This window comes from Pundamilia nyererei, unplaced genomic scaffold (genome assembly GCF_000239375.1).
Source record: "Pundamilia nyererei isolate P.nyererei 1_Seehausen unplaced genomic scaffold, PunNye1.0 scaffold00163, whole genome shotgun sequence".
NCBI lineage: Eukaryota > Metazoa > Chordata > Actinopteri > Cichliformes > Cichlidae > Pundamilia > Pundamilia nyererei.
In genome coordinates, this window is record NW_005187564.1 from 951493 (window position 1) to 978183 (window position 26691).

The 26691-nt window shown below is 42.0% G+C and overlaps 1 protein-coding gene across 1 annotated transcript in view; it reads right to left on the reverse strand.

Moving 5' to 3' along the window:
- The window catches only part of gli2a (GLI family zinc finger 2a), an 82263-nt gene that overhangs the window by 11402 nt on the left and 44170 nt on the right, over window positions 1–26691 (reverse strand). Inside the window, exons 3-7 of the mRNA XM_005745712.1 lie at window positions 24732–24837; window positions 17137–17342; window positions 13254–13451; window positions 3071–3272; window positions 2168–2363 (exon numbers count right to left, since the gene is read on the reverse strand). Of these exons, the coding sequence (XP_005745769.1) occupies window positions 2168–2363; window positions 3071–3272; window positions 13254–13451; window positions 17137–17342; window positions 24732–24837 (908 nt within the window). The remainder of the gene's footprint in view (window positions 1–2167; window positions 2364–3070; window positions 3273–13253; window positions 13452–17136; window positions 17343–24731; window positions 24838–26691) is intronic.

Sequence of the window (26691 nt, forward strand, 5' to 3'; positions counted from 1 at the left end):
TATTTATTTTTTTTTTTACACGTTTATCCTTGGGCCACTAGTTTTGCTTGTCAATCCTAATGCCCAGTTTACATCAAGCTTTTGATGTTTTGATGTTTGCCCTCTCTTGAATATAATAGAGCTTACCTTTTGGTGCTTAAAATACATTAATAAATAAACTCAGCAGCAATGTTTCATTTCAGAAATCATGGCCTAAACAAAACAAAACAAAACAAAAAACACAAATCCCAAATCCTTATTTTTACAGGTTTTGATTTTAAAATTTTGAGTTTCTCTTTAAGTATTCAGCCATCCCTTGACACTGGAAATATCTCATTCATAATTTATCAGCCAACCATTCCATTACTCGTAATACAAACCATCCCTAACCATTCATTCATTTGTGGACTATTAATCTTCCCACTCCCTCACCTTTTAATTAAACCAACGACTGAGCACCAGACTCTACTGCTTTCCACACCACAGGGAGCAGAGGGGAGTCACAAAGTTACACTGTGCCGCTGCAAAGAGATGTGACAAGTCCTGGTTGCACCAGGCACCACGGTTCATAAGTCAGACTAGGACCCGCTGCCGAGACTAAACAGTTTAGACTGCTTTATGATCGCCAAAGCCGCAAGGAAATATGAAAGAAGAGGAGTTATTACCCTCGCTACAGATTGGGGGAGGAGGCAGGGTCGGGGCTAGAGGAGTATGTGAGTGTATGTGGGGGCGACGAGAGGTCTTTGATCTGCCGACTGATTCTGAAAAGACAAAGACTACGAAGGCCTGTTAAAGCTCTAATGGAGAAGAAAAGAAAGGATGGATATGAGTGTGTGTGTGTTTATTGAGGTTCATTGGAGGAAGTCCAACAATGGAGAGGGGGGTCTTCTAATCCCACCCAGAACACTACAGTGCAGTTCTAGGGGCCTCGATGATTCATTCAGTTGGCTGGAAACCAAGAGGGAAATATGGTTCTGATCACTACAGAAATAAAGCTGTGTGTGTGAGTGTGTGCAGAAAGGTGCAAATATACAGTACACTCCAGCACACTTGGATTCAGCAGACACAGTGCTGAAACAGAGCTGGAGGCAGTGGCGTGTAGTGTGAGATGGAGTGATTCACCAAGTGGGAAGTTTACATTACGAGGGGCTGCGGTGTTGACAGTGGGCTGATAAAGTGGAGCAGAGGAGACAGTGGGAAGTAAGACAGATGGAACTGGGAAGGAGCCTCAAACATTTTTCTGACCTGAGACATCATTTGTAAAAATACTTCATGATAACTCATGCAATTAGGCTTTGTTCCAGCACCTCAAATCTATGTCTCGGTTCACTATCTTCTTTTTACGACTATTTTCTGGAGTTTTATAGCTTCTGAAATTATCTAAAAATATCAAAAGAATGTGGAGAAACAGCAGTTTGGACATTTTGTCCAAGATGTCTGCGTATCGTGTTGCAGAGATATCAACTTGTGTTTGGTTTATTTTACTTGTTATGGTTGCTATGTTTGTTTTTTTTACATTTTATTTTCATCTGTAATTAAAATGTGTATGCTATTACATTTGAAGAATTCTTTTCAAAGTATTATTTTACAATTTCTCTTACCTTTATCTACGGTCAAGTTCAAGAGACACTTAAACTCTTTGCAATGTTTTATGTATCAGGACAAAATAAAAATAATCATTTGCTCCTTATTAGGTCTTAAATTTATTTAAAGACAAAACATTAGATGAACAACAACATGTGAAAAATGAGACCGTGGCATTAGTAACAGCGTAAAAACTAAGTACAGCCCAGAAATTCCAAACAAGTCATATTTGTTCAGTCTTTTTCTAATTGTACTGTCATGAACATTAGCATAACAACTGAGGCCTGCAGAATCTGAGGTGTAGCTGCAGAGCATTGCACATTCTGAGCTCAGGGTGAAGTTCCCTTCCCTGGGAAGACTGGCAACTGTCTAGGGGATAGTGTCCGGTGAATGTTATAAAGGTTTTGCTTGTTGGAGAACCAAAAGACTTAAACTTTGTTTATTCTATTAATGTTTATGTGACCTAGTGATCACAAAACATTAGAATCATGACATAAAAAGTGAAAATTTGGTAATCAGAGAAAATCTGTATTCATCCCAAGCTTACATATCCGTATAATGCAATCTGAGGTATAACTTTAAAATATAAAGACATGAATGTTACCTGGTTTGCTTCGGAGTTGGTGCTGTTGTGGGAGGACATAGGTGATGCAGTGAGGGGGTGTTGACGAGCAGAGAACGAAGATGGCGACTGTTGAATGAGAGGAGGCGTGTGGCCAAAGGCGTTGAGACTCCTTTGCTGGGACAACAGCTGCTGGTAGGCAACGGGGTTGATGTGATGGGGGAAGCTGAATGTCGGGCTGAGTGAGGGGGTGAGAGGAAAAAAGATATTTTAAGGCTAACATGGCTGGAGACTTTTGTCTACTAACATTAAAGCAACTGGAATCATGGTCGCATTGTCCCTCACTACCAAGTGAAAATAGATAAGCTAGCATTCTCCTTTGAAGCAAGGACCATGTAGTGTAACCTGGCACTGCAGGAAAGTCGATTTTACTCTGAATCTAAAATGCCTCATAAAGACCAAGTCAACGACTACAGAATTGTTTTTTTTTGTGTGGTTTCAGTCCAAATCCCGGACAAGCCCCCACTTACACTGCACCTTTACTTCCAGTGCAACCTTACACTTTAAGTGATAGTTGTAAAATGCTCACTGATGTATTTTTAATAGTTTTTGGAGAAGAATGTGTCATCTTTTCTTCAAAGCAATCTTGCTTAACTTGAAGCCACCCTGCATGTCTACTGGTTTGTTGTAACAGTATGAATACAATAAATTCGCTCCATTTGTTTTTAATAGCTGTGAATAGAAAATATATACATTTACTAGCCACCCAAAAAAGGAACTTGATTATAATGGATATTTCAAGAAAAATGGTGATTTTTAAAAGTGTGACTAATTAATAACTGTGGTAGATCTGAATCAACAGACGCCTGCAGACTACAGTTGCTGGAAACTATAAATATGCCTGTCAATGTTCATACAGTATTCTTGTATGAACCGCAATTATACCTGATTCCGCCGACTGAAAGGTGCCCATAGGAGCTGCTAGCGGCTGAACTGGAGCGTGAATTGTTGATGTAGGCCACCAGGGAGTTGGGTGAGGTACGAATCATGGTCTGCAGGTCAATGCTAGCATCTGACAGTGGCGAGATGGACAGCGCCCTTTTTCTGCTGAGCCGGGGTGTCAACCTTGGGCTGGAAAAACGGGATACTGGGGACAGACAACAAGAGACACAAATGCAGAAATGTCACCAATTTTGCCTTTTGATATTTGAGTTTTTTGCCACCAATAAATTAACTGCTTGAAAAATGGACAGCAAAATGCAGACTGTGAGGAAATGACAAAACCGCCATTCCCCTAATATATACTGGTTCCTAAAGTGACCGGACACATACACGCCAATGTTAAAATTTCTGGCTTTGCAGCAAAAATAAATGCTGCAAAGCCAGAGCACTGAATACACCCAAGCTAGCTAACAGTATCTAACACTCCACACATATTGTCCCAATATGTTTTTTTGGATTTCACGTTGAATGCCTTTAATGTGCAAATTCCTTGTGTAAAAACTATGCATGGCCTCAATAGAAACCAGCAGTTATCCTGGACCATGTTCGAGGAAATGCTGAGCCGCGGGCATTCTAGTGGAGGTCACAGCCATGCTAAGCTAAACCCTATCTCCTGCATCTCTATCACACACAGCTCCCCTATTTAACATTTGCATCCTCTTATGCATAATGAATCTGGGCCTAATCATTCTCCGTAATTACTCTGATAGGAATCTCTTTCAGCCGCTGTACTTGGGGAAGTTAAATAGAGGCAATTTGAACAAATTGATTTCAGAATCCCATTTAAAAAAAAACAAGGCTGACTCACAAAGGTAGAGTTAATGGCCTCCTGTTAGACCTGCTTCTTGTACTGTTTTCTCATTCTTTTAAAAAAGAGCACAAGAAAATGATGGGGTTCACTACTTTCCCATGAACTTAAAGAAGGCAATTTGTTTTTCCACACATACTGATGTGTATTTATTTCTTTTAAAGGCATGCAACTCTCACTCCCACATAAGACGGAGACAAATCACTGGTGGGGACCAACAGGTGCTGGTCCCAGTGTGAGGGGACAGAGCTGAGTTGAGTGCGTTCAATTACAACTTACAACAGGCATCATCAGAGGTGTGAGAGGCAGGAAACTCATAATAGCCCCATCACGGCTCACCTAAGCACGTGCATAGTGACCTAACACACACACACATTTCCTGCATGTCAGCTACACTGCTGCCAATATGTTGCCAATCGCGACTCTTTGCTGGTACAACTCACAACCCCTCTAGCCAAATTAATCTAGGCACCGCCATAATCACCGCACCAGACCTGCAGCCATAAAGAAGGGGCTTACTTCCAAAGCTATTATGTTTGGAGGTGGCGAGTCGTAAAGCAGAGGCATATGCACTCAGTTAAAAGGCTCCCAGGAGCTTCAGATGGCAGACAACAGAAGTTGGGGGCCTGGAAAAGGAGAAAAAAGGCTGGTGGAGATGATATAGACATGTATCAAAGAGTTGGCAAAAGCAACAAACGCTGCTCAGGAATGCGACTCCGTAGGGTTAATAAATAAATATGTCATCATCTCCCAGCCACACAGAGGGGTGGGAGTGGAGTAAAGGAGGGAGGCGGGAGGATTGAAGCAAAACTGGGATCATGAATGGGGACTTTTTTTTTTTTTTTAAAGGTGAACTTGCACCCTTGCCAACAGATTTAATGGGAGATACAGGTATTAATATTCCCCTTTATAAAGCAGGAAACAGGCCTCACAGCCTGGTGCCCTGGTAGGCTGGCGCCAGCCTCACCCTTCTGGGCACGGCGCCCACAGTGCCGCCCTCTACCCCCATCTTTAAACTGCCGCCTTCAATCTGTACATCTAATTCAGCTCAAAAGAATTCTCAGTGCCTCCAGCAACAAATTTTCAACAATGTTTGGTCAGCGAGCTCTTATTTAGCTCAGTGATCTTTCCTAATTTTACCTGGAACAACTTTCATTCACTCTGAAACTCTCACCACTTGGTAAAGGAGCGTTTTATAGGTGGTGGTTATGACTGAAAGGGTGAACAGGTTCCGGCAGGGAGTGAGAAAACAGATGTTGCGCAGGCCGTGGCGACGCAGCAGTGTGTGGTAACGTGTGTGAGTGTGTTTGTGCGTACATATATGCGAGTGTCTGCATGTGCATCGGTGCTTTGTGGGCCTGAATCCCGGGCTGGTTGTAATTGTGGGATCTGGATTTATATAGAGGCATAATTACAGGCACACACTGATACAGTAAAGAAAAGGAATATTAAAAAAGAACCCGAGTGAGGAGTGTGCGTGATTATTTTAAGCATTTGCTTCTGCCGAAATAGTTTTGTGGAAAATGAAAATGCTCTAATTGGAGGGTTGTGCTGATCTCCAGAAGTTGCTAGCACTCGGTGTTGCTGCAGCCGGAGCCAATGGAGGGTCACTTTGCAGCCCTGCAAAGAATAGGTCTGCAGCTTTTCCTCGTGTAACACTGATAACAAAACAGCAGTGTTTGAAAAAGATTTGTATTCATGGCCAATATGTGAGTGAAAACAGTTCTCTGAGAATCCACTGGCCTCTTGATAAGTTCATGGAGACAGTTAAGCTAATGCAGAGTTAGCCAACAGCAGAACGAGGAGTGGTGAGGATTGCAGCTGAGTTGGACCCACAAAGACTGCCAAGAAATTCAGCTCAGTCCCAATAAATCCTCAAACACGTAGTAAGAAATGCAAACCTTCTAACATCCTTGAACGTGTGAACAAACTGTCTCTGCTTTTGAAAAAAAGGGTTAGCATCTGTTTTGAGTACAGGACAGCAAAGCTAAGCCAAGAACATGCATACTTCACTGTGTTTTACTGCAACTAACTTTGTGGGTCAAAGGTTTTCATTAAGAACTAACATTTATGTTCTCTAAACAATTCTTAAGGGATTTTAGTTTGCATAGTATTCTGCAGATATTCAGCTTTGGACAGTGAGCACCATCATATGAATATGGAAGTAGAGCAAAGATCTATTCACATACACAAGGGGAAAATATCAAGTAAATATTTATGTTTCTAGGGAAAATGGGGGGAAATAGATCAATGTAAAAACTTGGATTTTAATGGTTATTGGTAAAATAAAATGCGTTCAGTGCAGAGTGGCTTAACTTTTCAATATTTAATGTGTATAAACAGTAACATCTAGATACAAAAGTAACACAAATCTGCAAACCAAAGCATGCTAGTTTTTCCAAATAAGAGTTTCTAATAATGTTTCTGTGCTTTGACAAGCGCTTTTAAATGAGCAGATAATCTTGAGCTTACCCACCTTGACCTTGAATAGAGATATAACCACACCACCATTACACCAAAGCTAAGGTTTTGCCAGTCGGCCTCCTCATCTCCATCCACCCCCCAGTCAAGCCTGAGACGGGGACTGTTTATTTTCCCTGTTAAATCGCACTAATACGAACACTGTGAATTTTATTAGCGAGAGGGTTCGCACTGTATCCTCTATGAGCCCCCGGTGTCCAGCCCAAAGCCAGCGTTGTGTTTGCCATCGTGTTTATGCACACACTTCCAACCCATGTGCTCATGAACTAACATATAGTTAAGTGTTTGTGTAAGCAGTCTGAGGGGAACCCCCACCCCATCAACTCCTTCTCCCCTCACCACCACAAATCTATGGCCCCCACCCCCCACCCCGCTACATCAACACTGAAATCTTTTTCCTCAGGATGGCAGACATTTACTTTGGCTGCTGCTTTTGTCATGGGAGCTTCAAGGTTTTCCAGCAAACTACTCTGATATTTCTCTGCCCACCCACCCCTCACATACCTGTGCATTCATATACAAACAGCCTTCTGAAAGCCTCCCAATGTGATACCATAATGTGACTTTATTTGCATTCATAGCAGTGGCGGTGTACCAATGCTAATAACAATTTAAAGTATATTCACTAACTAACTTTACTTTCCTTAGTCTTAATTATACTGGGATTAAGAGGCTAAGACCAGCTCGGGCAACTGGTTTTATGGGCCCTAGTTTATCTTTTGTAATTTTAATATATTTATTATTTTGTATATTTATTTATTTATTAGTAGGGCTGGGCCATATTATACCATTCACAGTAATACCGGTACAATGTTAGGCAATGATAAGAAAATCAAATATCGCGATAGAATATGGGTAAAATGTGCATGCGCAGTGCCTTTGTTTTCATACGGACATGGCGGCGAATGAGAAGGGCAAAAGCAGATCGTTGAATGAAACAGATGAACCAGAATTGGTTGGTAAAAATGGTGCAACTTCAGTGACGTGAAACTGGTTTGGTTTTTGTCTGTCAGATAGGCACCAAAGCACAGTTTTTTTGTAGAACATGCAAGCGGGCCGTCGTTATTACTGTATTTTTCGGAGGCTAAGGCGCTCTTAAAAGCCTTTAATTTTCTCAAAAATTGACAGCACACCTTATAATCCAGTGTGCCTTATGTATGAATTCTGGTTGCGCTTACTGACCTCGAACCGATTTTAAGTGGTACACGGTGCTCGAAAATCTGCAAAAAAGTGTCTAGTTTGACTTTGGTAATCTATGAATCCGCACCGCTTGATGGATTGTCGGAGCATTACAGCTACCGTAGTCAGGAGCCTCGCAGAGTAATACGTACTGTGCTTCAACATAATATTACCGTATTGTGTGTGTATAAGGAGCCCAAAATGACACCTGTTAAGAGACATGCGTATGAAGCGGATTTTAAACTCAAGGCTATCAGTCACACAGTAGAACATGGGAACAGAGCAGCTGCGAGAGAATTCAGCAACAGCTGCTTGTTTAAGTGAAAATAAATTGATGGGTTTTTTTGCACTGATAAAGTTGTGGAGTTGTAAAGTATTTTGTCTCGCATCAATTATGTAATCAGTTCTATTGTTATCGCAAATTTGCAAATATATATCATGATAAATATTTTTGGCCATATTGTCCTGCCCTATTTATTAGTATTTATTTTTTGGTATATTTATTTGTAACTGTCTTTAGGTTTATTGAAAGATGTTATACAGATCTAAGTTGTTGTAATTATTATTATTATTGTTTTTTTTTTTTTTTACCATTATCAAACCCTTAAAATACGCAAAGGGCATTTAAAATAATATTCATATACCCAGTATCACTTAAACCTCATTCAAGCTTAGGCCTCAAACACAACTAGATGCATCTGTACAGATCTGTACAGATTAAAAAATGATAAATGCACTACTATTTTTATTTTAATGTCCCCCTGGTCTCCTTTACTTCCCTACTGTTACACATTACTTCATATTCATATTAGTTTCTTCTTTCCCAGGTCTCAGCCTCACTGCAAGTGGACCTCCACACACACACAGAGTGGAGCACAAAGAGACGGAAAATAGTTGTTGTGGAAGCTGATAAAACTGTATATTACTATTATGCAATAAAATAGCTTCCTTACAAATATTACACTGAATATAACAAGAAAGAACGAGAAAGAGAGAAGCACCATGATTACCTGAGTTTTCCAGTTATGTTGACTCACATAGGTCATACTGCTGATGGGATGTGACAATTAGCTGCACACATCTTTAGGTTGGCAGGTGTAGCTCAGCGTAACAACAAAAATGTTTTCTGATTTATTCATTCTTTTCCTTTTTGGCTTATGAGCTGGTGTAAAAATCTACTGAAAGTAGGTTAGTCGTGGGATTAGCTGTCACTTAAAGAAGCAACTGAAGGAACTTTTCTTTAACTCTAAACCAGCCGAGCTATTTTAATTAAAGAAACTCTAGGAAACAATGCTAAATTAAACAAGCTGCCAAACATGCACATTTTTCATGAATGTGTCTTTGGACTTGAATGTACTTTTGTTATTTCAGCCCAGTCGATTTCTCACCAGATAACGACAGTGATTGATGCGTGAAAAACATACCGCAAGCACCGATGCTAACTTACAGAAGCAGTTAAGCGTTGCAGCGAGGCCTTCACGGCCACTGCTAACACTGTTTGCTTAGGAGACCTGTCCATCACACTGTCATATGGCAGTCCTGAGGGAAGGGAGAGTCTTAACAGTGGAAAAAAAGCAATCATTTTGCTGGTTAGGTTTGTGTTTTTAACAGTCTGTGCCACTTCAGTCAGCGCCACAGCAGTGTCTTTCAAATGCTGTCATCCTCATCGGGGAGAAATTGGTGTGTTTAAGTTTCTCGTCTGAGGTATACCCGACAGCAAATCCTAAAAATTCTTAAGTGGACCAGCAAGACCTGCAGACCTGCCAGAAATCCCGTGTGCTCACAACTTTTCCAGCAGCACCCTTCTCACAGCAGCACCCAGTGTTTGGGGCTCTACTCTGAGCCTTGCTGTTCACTCATCCAGAGGGAAAACATGGGCTGGACGAGCCATACTATAGGGTCACTGAGTGCTCCCAGTTCTTGCGGTGGGTCTGCTGAATATTAGTGCATAAATTGATTTTTAATATGGATTTTATCTGTGCTGCCTTCCAAAACTAACGGCAGGGGTGAAGCACATATTTGCCACGTCCTCCTCCTCCTCCTTCTCCCATGTTCTAGCAGTAAATAAGGCTATTGATTCAGGCTGAGGCTGCCCGCAATGACCATTAGTTGGCCGCCTCGGTCAATGTGGTCCCTGTGCCTTGAGACTGGCAGAGTGACCCAAACCTGACCACATCACTCCGAGGATGGTAGAACACTAAATAAAAGCTGGTAGCTAGTGTGGACGTTGCAGTGAAGCAGGCGGTGGGGGTGTTGGGGTGGGGGTTGTGGCTACACAAGTAAACAACCACCCAAACAAGTGTGGGCATGGCAGCACAGCGGCGGTCACTGAGGTGGTGGGAGAAGGAAGAGGAAGGAGGAGGGCGGGAGAAAGCGGTGGTCTACAGTTTCTGAAACCCCGCCTCAGCCTGCAGCTCAGCTCAGCTCTGTTTGACTAAGTGATTGAGGTAATTTAAAAGATTAATGTTCAAGCCATCCTGTACCTGATTTTCTCCTCTCTGCTGAGTTTTCCTACCTGTGTGTGAGGATGGCAGCTTTAGTGTCTTCTGGAAGCGTGACAGTGCAGCAGGTTTTTTTTCTTTTTTTCTGGGTGGGTGGTTGGATGGGATGAAAGGAAGAATGAGGGCTCCTGAAGGGGGTCAGTGCCAAGCAGGGTGTTTGATTATCAGGCATCGAAAAGGCCGACTTTCCTCTCTGTGAGCTTTCTCTTTCTCATTCATGAGGGCTGAAGGTTTCTTGGAAGCGTTTCCTTGCTGAAGTCAAACGTCTGTTCTGGTGCCTGACTGTCACTTTGATAGAGGGCCGAGGTTCTGGCTGGCATCAAAGAACAGGCTGGCCTCTGTGAGTTTGTGTGCAAACACGTGTACGAGTTTGTGAGCATTAGCCTGGCGGTTAAATTTCTGCCTGCCACTGAGTGTGAGTGTGTGTGTCAGCAATAACCTCCCTGCTATTACATAGCAGTATATGCAGGATTGAGCCCTGCCTGATACAGAGCATAGATGAAGGTATACCTCCATGCTGCCTCTTTATTGGCTACCCCGGACGTTTTTCTTTTTTGTCAGCTGTTACTCATAACAACATCACAAACACACCTGAAACACAATCAGAATTAGAGACTTTAAGGTAATGTGGTTTTATGAGATCCTGGCCTCTGGGCTTTCAGTGTTTACACACCCTCAACTAGCCTCGGCCCCCATACGTGTAAGTCTAAAAACCACTAGCTTTGATGTTGAAAGCACTGCCATGAAAAAGCCTCAAGAGGAAGAACAAGAGGACCGTATCAACATGTCTGGTGCTGAGAACAAAGGACAACGTGGCTGTTAAATTTGGCTCTTAGTGTTAAAGTGGTGATAAAAGACAAGCTTGGGTTTCCGTATCAAGATGGTTGATAATATTTTGACATATCATGCTGGAAGCGCCGAGAGCTTCCACAGGTTCTGGTTTTGATTTGGTTTGAGGTTTTCAAAAATGCCTAATTATGAAATAAAAGTCTGCAGGCTGATTTTCAGCTGAACCAAACACAATGATCTTCTCCAGATGATCTTCTCCAGTGACTGATTTTCATGTCAGAATCTCCCAGTGAACCCAAACATTGTTAGATAAAATCTGGACAATAATTTGACGAATTGCTGTTGAAATTTGACCTCACAGTGGGAATCATGGTTTTTTCTTCTCTCCATGCTACCCCCATGGTGTCACTTTTCAATGTGAGGCTCACACAGAGCTCCAAAAGTCCAGTCCTGAACATGTCTTTGCCTTTTTCCATTGATGTCTGATTAGGTCAACACACAAAATTAAGCAGTTTAGGCACTAAAATGACTTAGTTACAATTAGAGATGGACCGATCCGATATTACGTATCGGTATCCGTCCGATACTGACCTAAATTACTGGACGAAAGCACCTCACAAAACTTGCAACACGCCGTAACTCCCCTCAGAACGTTAGCACGTCGGAGCAGTATGCATCACGTGATGGAGCGGCTGTGGCATGCGGGACCTGTCGGTGGTCTGGATAGCATGTGGAGCTTCGCTAGCAACCCGGCATTTCATCTCCGACAAAGTTATCCCCGAGAGAAGTAAAGCAAGTGTGTAAGTCCATCTCTGAATGTTTGTAAAGCATTCCTGCGTTAAGCTTAACAAGCGATATATGGAGCGACTGCCTCTTCTTGCTGCTACTTCAATCATGAAACTGCTTAACGATCAGCTGATCGGCTTTTCTGTCGCGACTCCGTCTCTCTTGTTTGTTTTTGGCCCACTTTGCACCAGAAAGAGGAAACCAGTGGATAAACAACAGCAGCACGTTTAACCTTGATAAGCTGTTGTTAGAATTTATTTAATATTACTTTCTACACCAGGATCCTTTTCTAGGTAGCTGATGCTGGTAACTGTGCAGGGGCGGATTTAGCAAAGTTTAGCCAGGGGGGCCGATAGGGCATTAACAAGGAAAAGGGGGCACAAAAACACACTTTTCTTTCTTATTCTCATTTAAAATGTCTAGCTTTTAATAAATAATTATCTGACACCCAAAGTTTTAATTTGATGTAAAATGAATAGAAGTCCATTACTGTATATAGTAACTATTAAGTCTAATATATATATACCCTAGTAAGCTATAGTACTTTTTCCTTTGGGAAGGTACCATCTGTGCAGTCTGCAATTCTGTTGAAGAAAGATGTTGAATCTATTTAATATTTCTTGAAAAATAATTGATTTCTGTGCATTTTTTTCTCACACTGCATCAAATTAAGGTTGATTACGTCGATTAAGCATCATGAGGTGGAGCGTGAGGGGTGGTTCCCTATTTTTTATTTATTTATTTTTGTTGTTGCTGGGAGTTGGAACCCTATTAGTTAGGTTGCTTAATATTTACGCTAAGTACTCTTTAAAATACCAGAATAGGGAGGATGGTGTAGGTTTAAGTTTATTAGATTGATCAGTATTGCTGAACTATGAATTTTTTTTTTTTTGCATACAGGTATAACAGAATAGCTTTAGTGTAGTTGTTGTTTTAAACTTAAGTATGAACTTATACAAAATGCAGCAGGCTTCATATCGGTATCGGCAGATATCCAAATTTATGATATTGGTATCGGACATAAAAAAGTGGTATCGTGCCATCTCTAGTTACAATTAGAAGAAACCCTGGGTTGATATAAAATACACCTTTATGTAAAATTTGTTAAAAGTCTAGTACCATCTATAATAAGCTTCTCCAACATTTCCTGAGTTACAGGTATACCTATTCTTGCATGCATCCTTTCATTTCCTCATCATGTCCATTTATGACAGCCCTGGATGCTAGACAATGACCTTAAAGTGGTACATATATGACAATAGGCTCTGATCATGTGTCAGTGTCTTTTCTTTTCAGTTTTCTTCCTGTTTTATTTTGAAGGTTATTTCCTCATGTGGCTTCCTGTCTCTGTTGAGTCTACTGGTTTACACATTTTGGTTTCTTTTTTACCCCATTTTTCCTTTTCAGACTTTTTTCCACTATGGAAACTTGAAATAAAATATTATATTTTTTGAACATACCATTTAGCTTCCTTAAAATGACCCTGTCTTAAACTCAAAGTATTCTTTCTCAGCTAAACTATTAATGCATACATTGATGGGTACAGTAAATGTGTCAGTACACTCAGCATTTCTCTCCTCACCATCCACAGGGCTGATGTAATCGGGAAGGTGAGCTGCGGCCGCTGCAGCTGCCGCCGCCGCACCACTTTGCATCAGCAGGTCACCGTAGGGGCTTCTCTGGCTGGCGCTGGCCATCAGGTAGTACTCTGCAGGGTTCGCTCCCGGAGGCGGTGGCGGGAGACTGAATAGGGCGCGGTCCTTCAAGTGTTCGTGGGTTACTGCGGCAGAGAACAGAGACAAATGGAGAATAGATCAGCTTCTCTTTCTGGAAATAAAGATCAAAGCAAATACTCGCAATCAGTAAGAGAAATTGTTAGAATTCCCGCTCATCCCCCAGTGCAGAGGTCGTTGTAAACCTGTGAAGTGATGCTAAAGTAATTCTGACAAGTCAGAAGGGCTGAGCAAAATGGATTTCCTGTAATGAAGTGATATGTTCACAGACAGTGTTTGACATATCCCTCGACAGAATGACAAAAACAAACAGGAGAACAGCAAAGGAATCGAGTGCCCTGCTTCACAGACTCAAGATTCGTTCCTGCATGTTCGCCCCAGGGCATGAGGCTTGCTTTTTTTTTTTCTTTTTTTTTTGATGAAACAAGTCTGATGTCTTTGAGGCTTGAAGGGTTTGGGGAAGAATCTCTGGGGACTAAAGGGAAGCAGAAGAAGAAGGGGAGCAGGGCAAATGGGGGAAGGGGGGGGGACAACATTCCTGCACCTCTTGTATCTGACAGGCTGAAGTCATACACAGAGTGCAGGTGCTCACGAACCCGTGCAATGCTGAGGAAGCCTTAAACGCTGCATGAGCAAAAGTAATATTGACGTAAAAAGTGTTAACACCTGCATCCAGTAAAGCAATGTTTAAAAATGTCATAAACTATAAGAGTGAGGGACAGATTGCTTTTACTTTTTCCCTATTCCTCCAGTGGGTGTGGGTATTTGGAGGAGACAGGGGTGTGGGCTGAAAATGGATTAATATGCACCCTAATGGAAACACGGGGGAAGCTGGGGTTGTACCCTCTGCACGCACAGACGCATAAAGCAAAACTCTGGGTCCATCAGAAACTATTAGGCCATAGCTGTGGTAACAGCGCACAGGCAGCATGTTTGTGCTGCTGCAAGCATACTCCTGGTTTCTCCACGGCTGCCAGATCACGTTACCACCGCCGCACAGAAGCATTTTGTGTCTGGGTGTATGTGTGTGACCTCACATATGAACACAGAGGGATGAGGGGTAGCGGCTACGCTCCACGGCCCCAGAGAAAACAGACAGAAAGTTACGCTGGTCAAAAGTTGAAATGTTTTCCAAACTCAGCTTCTACCTGTGCAGACCCAGGCTTTCTCCAGCTTCAGTTAAGTGAAAAAGTAGAAAACAAAGAACTGTAATTCTGCTGTTTTAGTCTTTGTCAACAGATCAGTGTGAGAGGATTTTATTGAGTGTCTACATGAGTGTGAGTCACCTGTTTGTGTTGTTGTTGAAAGTGCTAAGAAAGCTTTCTGAAAGTGCTATATGAATAAATTGCAAACGCATATATTTCTTTTGACAAATAATACAGAAAATTATAATAATACTACAGAAAAAAACTAAAGCTACCACTCAAACTATTATCAGCTGAAATAAACAAATGAATCATTTATTCTGGTAACTTTTAAAGGCATCATACATTTCCTGCACATAACCAGTTCAATCCAATATTGTCAAGTAAAAACCCTACAATAAACCAGACTTCAAGAAGGTGTCAAAGGTAGAAAGTCATTTTGGAAACCGCTCCAAAGCTCAGCGAGTCATTGTCACATAGCTGCCATGTTTCCCATCTATATATCCAACAGACATTCAGAAATATTCTGGTGAAAAGCAAAAGTCTTCCAGTTCAGTGCTGAGCAAACATCCATGGATGTCTACAGGCAGTTTACTTTATTCTCTGGAGACCAACCAATACTAGAGGAATGCTGCTAACACGGCTGAGGCTATTTTACATGCAGTCAGACGTTAGGACGTCCTTCCTTTTACCTCTCCACACATACTGTAGAAATGTCAGAGATACATATCAGTGCAACTACCAGCTACTAATTACATTTGCGTTTGGCATTATGAGCACAGACTTTGTATCACACCAAAAGCAGTTTTACAAACAGTCTTTAACACATGCATTACACCTAGGTAACTGTATCTGGAGTTTACACATGCTCCACTGAGCTCCATGCTTCCAAAGGCTTTATTTATGTTCTGCTGAGCTGCAGAGTGCCCTCCATTTGGTGCCATACTTCCCCGCCTGTTTATCAGTGACAGCATCTCTTCCGCATTGCTTCTCCTGAAAGGTGGGGAGGCTTTGCTTTGCCAGCAGCGTGTGCTCTGTGATTTATTGGAGCTCGTTGCAGGCCTTGGGCTCCTCTCCTCTCCGATCGGTTGTGGAGGATGGCTCTGTCACTGTGTGAACTCAATAGTTCAGGCGCACGGAGCGTTTGTGTCTGTGCTAATTTTCCACGGTCCCCCCCTTTCCAAACACACATACAAACGAGCGGGCACCGCAAAGCATGTGCCTGATACAACCACAAATTACCAGCATGCGCACACATGCAGAAACACCAGAGCATGCTTGATGAAAGGTGTGGGTCAGGACTTATGTAGGGGAGTGTATAAGGTGTAAGACTAATTATCACTGCTGGTGAAATAATCAGCTGTGTAAACTGCAGCCGAGCAGAAACACTTGGTTTATAGTTCACAGGATACATAAATTCTAAACCCGCTCAACTCTTGTCTCACCTCCTTAAAGCCGAGTTTCCAGTTTACTCTTCAGTCTGTGGTCATTACATACAGCAAAGAAGACTGAGTGTTTAAATCTTGCAGATGCAGGGTGGTGACTGTAATCCAACAGAAGGTAGTCTCATCTTATTTTACTTGAGCAGATTTTAGATATAAATGTAATAAAGGTGGAAAGAAATTGTTATAAGCTTCTGATTTAAGTTGCCAGAATTATAGCTTGCATTCTTAGACGCTGAATTAACATAGAAGACTGACTGGAGACTTTCAAACAAATCTCTTGTACGAGTAGTCCTTTTTCTGCTCTGGAGACTCTAAAAGTTGGAGGTCCACTTTAACCAGAACCTGCACAAAGTGGCTGATGCTGCTCCCCTTGTAGCTCGCTAAGGCTGCAGATCAAAACAAAGTCAACAAGATGCAGTGCAAGATAGTGGAGGTGCAGTTCATCCATGGGATAATGAAGTTATTATTGTGGTGATATTTATTGTTACAAATCTTAATTTGAGAAAGTGTGTACGTGCCTCCTTTCGTGTTCACACACACTTGGATGCACACGTGCTCTCATCCTTTCCCTCTCCTACCATACATACTGTCTAATTGTGCAGAAAACTACAATATGATGATTTTTATGGCTTGAAACAACTATAAGTGCTTTAGATTTTTGACTTGGTGAGCAAACACCTCATGCAAGTTTATTCTAAATGGACCATAAACTTAATTCTGAATTGTACCAGAATGCAAGAAGGACAATCAGTGAAACCTGAGCCATTTTCAGACACAAACGTGTCCTTTCTTACAAACACAGCAGCAAAAATCTGACTATTATAAGAACTCTGGTTAGATTGTGATGGAGGGCACGGGACGAGCACACCACTTTGAGTCTGCAGGCTGATTACTCGCACACATTCTTCAAGTTATAAAAAGTATCACACAGACTTTGTCGGAATCCCATTTAACTTCTTAGTCTACAGAATTACACATTTGCATCCTGACACACAGCTTCACAAGGTAATGCTGAGAAAAATGTACTCTGATAAACTTTAAAGCACAAGTTCTATTCAAATATACCAACATGGTTTAAGCTCCACTGCTCACTGACATTTTTGTGGTGGTGCATCAGATCCACTGAGGGGGGAAAATCTTACCGTCAGCAGGGCTCAGTCCTCGGGCCGCTGAGATCATAGAGAGGGTGGGACTGCTGTGTACTGAGCGTAGGTAGTGCTCCATGTGAGGGCTGACATACGGATGTGGAGGGCTGAATGGTGACTCGCCGGTCCCGGCTGCCGCGTGAGGAGACAGGCGAATCAGAGAAATATCTGAGATGACTGGACTGCCCGTCAGTCCAGGAGGCCTGTGGAAAGGAAGTAAAAATTGGACAAATATAAATAGCGGTAGAAAGATTTAGAGGCAGAGTGGATTAAGGGAAGGCGCAAGACAGACTGCGAGAGATCAAGGGAGAGAAAATAGAGTGCGTTCATTTGAATATTAGCATTGTTGTTATCTCCTGAATGATCTCCAGTGGTATGTTCATAGACATGCCTTAACTTTTGTGTCTTCAGTCCAAATCCATTTACACCCTTTCCCCTCCCCAGTCACACAGCTAATACATAATAATCTCCATTTGTTCACCTTCTCCCATTAAGCCCTAAAGCTACAGACAAGTTGAGACCAGGACTTCAACTGCAACGCTACAATGCAGTGTGTTGTTTCTGTTCGGGTGGGCAAAACTGCTCGGTGTCTCAAATCAAGTATTACAAGGAGTGTGATAAGAGGACACAAGCAGATGCTTAAAACCTTAAGTGGTTCCCTGTAGCCATATTCGGCTCGGAGTTTGTCTGAAGTTCTCCGTCAGCCTGCCGGTCAAATTGGCCTATACAGTAAATTTGTTACCTGTGGCAGGTAATTGGCAGCTGTGCTAGCAAGAACGCAGACAAGTAGGTGTTGTAATCCTGAGCTAGATAAAACTGTCTGATAGCCGCTGGCAGTACGACACAGCCCTTTGAAGGGGCACTAGTATTTATGTCGGCCAAGTTTGCCTTAGGCATGACAAGTGGCTTGTTTTTCCCCTGAGTGTGTGGTACGAAAACCTGGCACAGATCCAGCCCTCAGAAACACACTTAAGCCTAAGCAATGATTACTAAAATGCTAAATAAAAGAGGGTGGTTATGTTACTAGCTAGTAAATTGTCCATCAGTATGTTGCAGAAATCAAAGTGAGACCCTGTATCCACTTGTTTTCGTGAACGCCGAAGAAGGCATTGGAAAAGTTTCATTCTCTGTGATCATGTGGGAGCATCGCAGCCATAGGTCATCAGTCATTCATACTACAGTCAGGACAGAAACAGGCACTGGGAGGAAGATGTGGGTAATAACTGTAAGACAGCCCTGAAGACAGCGGGGTCCTCCCTTTCTTAGAAATGACCAGACTAATGACTCACTAAAACTGTCAGCGAGTTTGAGGAGGGCCTTGCACAATGAGTCGGAGCAAGAAATGATTAAAGTTTTGGCCACCATAAGGCTGCTTTTAACCTTCTAACATCCCACAGGTCTTCAGCAACCTATCTGTGGTTAGAGTTGGGCTTTTTTGTTGCTGTTGTTTTAGCCACATACTAAATAAGCAAATTTTGTTGGCTATAAACTATACAATGTTATATAAGATTTTCCATTTGGGTGGTCCGATTAAGCAAGTGTATAAAAAGGAGCGGTGTGTAACTGAACACTAACCCCAGATGAGTTGCCAATGACCTGTTGGATGTTAAGAGGTTCAAACTGAATGTTGAAATGTTCCCATTTGGTCATTTTGTTCCCATATTAGGCCTTACTTTACATGTTCAAGTGTGTGATTGAAGTGATTTTATGCTGGCCTTGTTCAAATCTGTCAAACATTACACGCTAAATGCCTCGAGTTAGCTCTCTCGTTCACATAATCTTCTCGTTTTCAGTTAAATGCATCTGTCAGCAGCACTCACTAGAACAATTCGAAGTAATAAAAATAACAGAAATGCTCTCTTTACGAGTGACGGCAAGCAAACTCTGACACTTCAGCATCTCCATGGCTGTTGTGTGAACAAGTGAGTGTTTATATGTGTGGTTTTGACTTTTGGCAGCATTGACTGCAGGCTGGGTACACATCGTGTGTGTGTGTGTTAGGAATGGTTAATCTTTTATAGAGGTATAACTTAATTTATCAAAAGTTTATGGCATAAATCAAAGTTAATGAGGAAAAAATCAAAAATCAGGCAGGATTTGATGAAATGAATGTGACTGCTCCTGTTTGAAACTCCTTTCTGTGGCTATGAAAGGTGGGTCAGGGACCTGGTAAGGCTGAGACGTCCCCCTCACCCCATCCTCCCTTCAGAATTTCCCTGCTCAGTCTTTCTTTCAGTGTATCTGTGCAGCCGCCAACCTGCACCCGGGCCCAGCCCTGCCCAGGCCCTCGCTCCATTTCCAGTAAGCGCCTGCAGACTGCCGGCCTTGTATGAGGGCCAACTTTCTGCCGTCCCCTACAAACAACCATAAAGAGCCCTCTGTTCTGGACGGGAGGGGAGAAGTGAGAAGAAACAGACGCTCCATACACAAAAACACGCTTTGCCCGATCTGCCTGTAAACAGCATACAGAGAGGCTGGCACTGCCTCCTCAGATTAGTGCCTGGGTGCTTCACTGAAGGACTACCTGGGTAAGCTGGCACTGGTGCTGTCTCAGAGCGGACTCAAAGTCCATCATAGTAACTGGGAATCCCAGCCTTTAGCTAAATAAAAAGGCAATCCAATGTGTCCTGAATGGACAGAACAGTAAAAATACCTGCCTCAATGCAACACAGGACTCTGCTGAGCATGTTGCATCTGTACCTCCATCCTGGATCGAAGCTGAGTCCATAATGAAACATAGTCAATTTCATTTAGGTCTCATTAAATCTTAAAATATAATAGTTTATATTCTATCTGCAATAGAGGGCAGATATCCAAGCCAAAATCTGCAGATATCTGACAGTTTTTGTTTATGGATACAAATGCATTAAATTAAAAACTACATAAAGATGATAACTGATGGTTTCAAGCACTTGTTTTACCTACTTACCTGCAGCCAAAGAATGCAAACATGATCAGAACACGAATAAAGTTAAAGCACAAAGCTTTTTAGTACTAAATATCTCAGCCACTGATGCTGCACAGTCATTTGTAGGCGTGTCTTTATGTTTATAGACATAAGGTCAAATGAGCTGCCTTTAATTGTAACCACAGTGTGTTTTCACTGTTGTTCACTGAATGCAAAATCAAAGTTTCAAGTGTGAACTTCAACCCATCCTCTTCCACTTATCCAGTTCAAACTTGATTTGAAAATAAATGTATTTAATTCCGGTTATAATAAAAATGCCAAACTCTTTATTCTCACCTATTTTCCCACATTTTACTTTAAACCTTTATCCATCAGCAAAGTTATTTGTTTCTTGGCTGACAGCAAACCCGCGTGCTGACACACAATACTCGAACTGCAGTAAATCACTCAAACAGCCAAAGAGTGTGTATGAGGCCATGATAATAAGGTGAAATTTACTGCCCCTGCCTGTCAGGTGGTTGCAAATAATAGTTCTGCTTGGCAGGTACCATTATTGAAGCCTTGTCGGTCCACCCTTTTTCTGACAAGATGTTACTTGAAGTCTGTGTGTTTTCCCGAGGCTCCAATCACAGAGGCTTAATAGCAAGCTCTCCGAGGAGCTCTGAGCTCTGGAGGAGCCCTGCGTCTTAATCAGGAGCTGCCACTTAAAGAGATTTCCATCATACCTGAACACTATGGGTGGCTACCCAGTGGAAATAGACTAAGAAATGGAAAACAGACCTAATATAGATGTCTTGTCATTTGTCCTGGTGATGATGATACTTGAGGAGAAAAAGAGACAGAGGGATAGGAAGCCAGTGTGAGCCGGTAGATGACATGCTTTCAAGCAGGTAATTGCTATTTGTCTCTGTGTTCTGTACTGTGTGATTACATGCTCTCTGTTGTTCCATTGTTAAAACACTGCTGTGAGAAAAAGTGATTTGGACAAGGTACGGCTTGTTGAGCATATGAGTAAGTGCATACCACAGAGCATGTACATCACAGCGCTGGTGGTGGCAGATTTCACTACGATTAGTTATGAAGTAAAGAAAAGTGGATCGTTTTTACGGGCCAGAACAGTTCCAGTCCAATATCATACAGAAACAATAAGTTAAGCAAACATGCTCTTTTTGCTTTGGTCTCCCTTCAATTTCAGCCTTTAAACACAAATGTGAAAAATTTATAGTTTTTATTAAGACTGTGGGGTCAGATGAATTTATTATGTCAGACTTTCACAAACCAACAACCCAACAGGCGCTGATTGGTCAAGTGTGCGGAGGTAAAAAGTGAAAAGATTAAACTGAACAGAAATATACTTGTTCTGACTGTTAAAGGATTTGAGGGAAACCCTGTTTAATTAAGAGGACCCAGAACTCAAAAAGAGCCATTCAACCAATCTGATAAATCTAGAACAAGAATGAATGTCTCCATCTGGACTGTCTGAGCAAATAAAGATTCTGAAAATGATCAGTTTTCTTTACCAAAGGATGCTTTCTGTGTTCCCGGGGAGGTCACATAGAGTCAGCTCCCCTTCTGACTCCCTGCCCTTTTAGCTGCCCAACAAGTTAGTGTTTGCCTCTCTGGCATTTTCCCTACTGGCTCAGGGTGGGATGAATTATGATGCACCACACTCCCTTCTGTACTTCTGGGCAGCCAAGGCGATCAAGATAAATCACCATGCTGCCCCACAGGGGATGTGGTGAGATCCTGCCTTGGATGTTTTTGGGGCCCTGATCAGGATGCTGAGGATTTGGAGCTGATGTGATACTGCACTCCCTGAGAAGCATGCACTGTGCACACAAAGGAGAGGCCTTGTGGAACTATGTCAGACGATTGGATAATAAACTAAAACGAGATGGGATTTTACAGTGGGTAATTATCCATTATTCGGCTCTGCTACTGTCACATACCATTTAGTCTTTTCTGAGTGTAAGAAAATTACACTGAAACCATGCGATAAACCGTGCAAATTTCAGCCTATTGATTCGCAGCATCCCGCTCTTTTGATTGATGGCTCTCTTGTCTTTTCAGCCGCACATTCCTGGCTGCAACTCAGGGGAGCCTCCGAATTCAAACATGAGCCGTGACAATGAGTAGGTCCTGGAGCCAACAAGAAACAACACAAGATACCAACATGTCTGTCAAAACCACCGAAAACTAATCGACGGAGTCGAAAATCCAAAGTCCACCCTACCCCGCCTCGCCCCATGTTACCCAAACCAAAACAATGAAGGGCAAAAAAAAAAAACCAACAGCAGCCCAAATGGCTCATGCGTAAACTGTATTTAATCAACACATTCCGAGCTGCGGGGCTGCGGGCCGTCAGCAGGCTGATTGCCTGGTGAGCAGCACCACATCTGTTTGTGTACAGGGGCGGTGTAGGCCACAGCTCTGCCACACAAAAACCTTGGGCATATTTCAACTTTTCAGTGCTGCAATTTGCCCCCAACTGCTTCCCAAAAAGCATAAATACAGGCTGTGGAATGAGCGGGGGATCTGTTTTTCTCATCCACGGCGTTGTCATTGAGGTTCTGGGAACGGAAGGCTGGATTTCAGATGCTAATTACTCGGTCAAACGTACTGGCACGGTGGCTGGCTCCCCTGGCTTGTGGGTTTGCACAGAAGATGCACATATGCAGCAAACAGCACACAAGTACTGTATCAAAGTCCAAGTTCTACTGTCCGCCCACCAGAAGCTCTTCCTAATGTGTTTCAGAGCCAGCTCGGATATGGCACGGAGACCACAGTGTGACGGTTGCTACTTTTAAATTTTTGGACCAAGCCTTTAGAAATTTGCTGAAAAATGCACATGACATTGAAAGCCTGCATAATTAATAGAAAGTTGATACATACTTGGCCTAGACACTGTTTTATAACAGTCTTTTGTTCTCCGGAGATTCGAGCAAAGGATCACTTGTGTGATTCCAATGTAGCCAATGTAGATCACAATACCAGCTTGCACAAATATCCTAAGTGACTGCAGCAAGGAGCAGGCAGTGTAATGTGTTCAGCCCTGCGATACCTACAGAATCACAGGATGGAAGAAGTACTGCAGGATGGCAGCTTTTATAGAAAGGCCTTCAGACCTCATTATGTTATATGCAAACAGTAATGAAGGATCCATCAAAAAGGATGCGCAACGCTGACACTCGGGAACCATCGTGACCGACGAAGTTCCACCACCAGGTGCCCTGCGCCGACGGCCTGCTCCATTTCTCCAGTACGACACGCGGTAATTAGGTGAATTTGGTGCGGGCCGGGCAAAGACAGCTAGATCAAGGCCTTGATGAATTAGTGGGAGCAATCTGACAGAGTCACATCACATTAATCACAACAAACCGGGTGCAGAGCCACACTCTTGCCCCCCCTCCTTTCTCTCGCTTTGCTAGTGATGAATAGCTCTGCCTGCACTGTGTATCACCTGATCTGGCTGAATTTAAATGTAACAGCACAATTCCCACAAAACCTCTATTGATCTTATTCCTGGGTTCCCTTCTAGGGTTCGAATATTTTAGATAAGGATGGAGGCGTGGTAATGTTAAGCAGGCCAGAGTTTTATGGTACGCTACACTCATAAGTCACAAAATAAATGAATCTTTGTTTTTAGGTCAGGTTAGAATACATGTGGTAAAAGTGAGGGGAAAAAAACTTCCACCCTGTTATAACAAACCATTCAATCAGTCAGTGCTCTTATTTTCATTTAAAGGATGCAAAAAAGATGTTGCTGTGTTGCAGAAACACTTTCTTTCAATGTTTGGACCACTTTCTTGGTAGAGCTAAGTCCTAAACCATGGTCCACGAGGGCAGATACAGAATGACACATTCACAATTTTAAAAGCCATCTAGTAGACTGGATTAGATTCTTTGATGGGGTGATTCTCTTGACCGTGTCTGCAGTGGCAGCTGGCTTTACTTTCAAATTGCTCGTGACGTCCCACGTGTTACGCATACATAACACCAAGATACCTACGGTATATTTTTACTGCCACAGCTAGACTGCTGGATGGAGTGGTGGTGAGATAAACCAACTGACATGTCACACTGAGACAACTTTACATATCACCAAGTCCTCCAACTAAATCACACTAGTCGTTTGTTTAGACTGGTAGCCTTTTACAACATGGAAAACTCTGAATGTGAGTTTTCCATGTTGAACTCCATCCACAGGTGATGACTTACTGAGCTAATGTAGTTGCACTGTGTAAAGAGTTATTACGGCTTGATGATTCATGTGATCTAAGATAACGAGCCTTGTTATGAGCAAGCGTTTGTGTTTGTTTCTTTTTGTTCTCTGCTTATTTTCAGCCCTCCTTAATAGTATGTATGTCTTGTATTTTTCTCTTTTTTTAAAAGAATATAAATAGAATACAAGTCCTTTTAATTTGGGTTTGTTACACAGCATGATTCCCAAACTTTATGACAAGCCCAGGGACATAAGCTGTAACTGTGAACCATTAAGAGCCAGAAAAATGCTATGACTTTACCCCATTTTACCTGTTTAGCTGATATTCACTTACTAAGACTCCGCTACTAATGCCACACAGAATGTGTTGGCTATTAGACATTGAATTAAACATTAAATTTCTCCCAACCCCCATAGTTGGCTGGAAATAAAGTGTTTCAGAGGACATCAATAGATACCTACCCGTGCATTGAATGGAGTGGGTGTGGCTCATAATGGTACCGCCCCTCGTGGTGCCGCATGTCAATCGGGATAGGTGTGTGAAAAGTGGGGAAAAGGTGGTGCGCCCCTGCAAACACAAAAGACAGAAAAATGTTAGAGAACAGCATTTCTTAACGCTCGCCGAAAAACTGGAATACAGTTACTGATTAGTAGCCGCTCCATTTTACAGTTCCCATAATGCAGGAGTAATTAAAACCGACCCATATGTGCCTGAAGAACCTTCATTAACTGCTCCCTCTCCGCCCAATAAGACCAAAGCAAGTTTTACACAACAATGAATGCTGCTTTATGTGTCAGACCAAAAATGCACGAATCTGCCATTTCCTGCCATAAATGCTCTGATGGCTCAAGGGAAGTCTCATTAGAACAGCTGTTTTTCATTAATTACTGTCATTAGAGCAGCAGATCATAGGAAACTTTACCGTCATGATTTAAGGAGGAGGAGAGGTCTAATCACACATAAAGGCTGGCTAATTCTCTCCACTTTAAAATGTTTACATCTCAGATCTTTGATGGAGAAAAATATGCCGTATCTCAGCGGGACTTTTTGTGAATCTGACTGGCAAATCCAGTTGTTTGTTCACTATAAGAGGAAAAAGACAAAGAGCTGTGCAGCAGAGTTCTGTCCTCACAAGGACAAGTAAGCCCAAGACCAGAAGGGTTAAAGGTCAAAGCAGATCATTATCTCAGCCTAAGAAAAACACTGGCATCAAGTGTCAGGAGGAAACTGGTGTAGCACCAATGGGATGCAAAGCAATATTCACACATGTTCAGCCCAAATTTAACCAGTGCAAGAACGTCTTCCTCACTTTGTTTCACTTCTTAAACTTACTAAACTTTTTATTTTTAGTTCTGCAGTTTCACCTGTTAGTGAAAAATGGGTTTTTTAAACTTGCTGTGACAGCAGCTGGGAATAATTAGTATTTATGGGTTTTGTTTTTTTGTATTTTTAAGAAAAAGAGCAACAGTTGTGTGTATAGTGTATAAATATAATATCATTTCATTCAGTGTTTGCATTGTTAACAACACCTTTCTCTATGAGATGTGCCTCAGGTGTGCTAATTCACTTTAGCCATCACTGTGAAAACAAGGTGTGTAACAGGACTCTGTGCCTGCAGGCTATGGCTAAATACTGGATGTTGTTTTTAGGTGACGGCAGTTACAAAGACAGACATTAACCCTAATAGAGCCTTTTGTTAGTGTGACTGAGGCAATCATTGTGATGTTGCACCATCTTGTTCTTGGTTAATTTGGATTGGTTCCCTGAAGGCAGCTCTGAACTGTATAACATTTGACAGGAGTGGAATTTTTTTAAGACCACGCATTAACGCTCAGCGATTATTTTACCCTTTGAAAACAGACTTTAGACAGGCCCGGTTTTACTGAGGCGTTGCCCTAGTGATGCTGTTGAAACCATGAGATTAAGAGAAGAATTGTACAAAACAATTTAAATAGATTTTTAACTGCAGTGCAGCACACCCATATCTCTAATTTTATGGCTCAGAAATTGTTTTAAAAAATGCTCAATTTTTGGTGAATTAAATTCTTGGATTTTATTAGGCTCTTACTTTGCACCAATTAGCATGTATATGTATCTCTCCCATACGGTCTATGGATATGGCTTAATATCCAGGCTAGCTAGCAGATGATAACACAGAACTCATCTCATCTGTCATCCAAATATAGTTAGTCTGGCTCCCAGAAACCAACATTACCCTCTGGTTCCAACTGACATTTTAATGTCCTGATGTCTATGCCATTGTAATAATGTAGTCAAAATAAAGCAGCCACACATATACACATGTTCTATACTGTGCTACAAGATTTTCATTTGTAAAAAAATAGCAAATAATAAAAATTATTAGTTCAGAGAGCAGTGAAAAAAACCCCTGTAGGTTTTATTAATCACTGAATGTGCCCA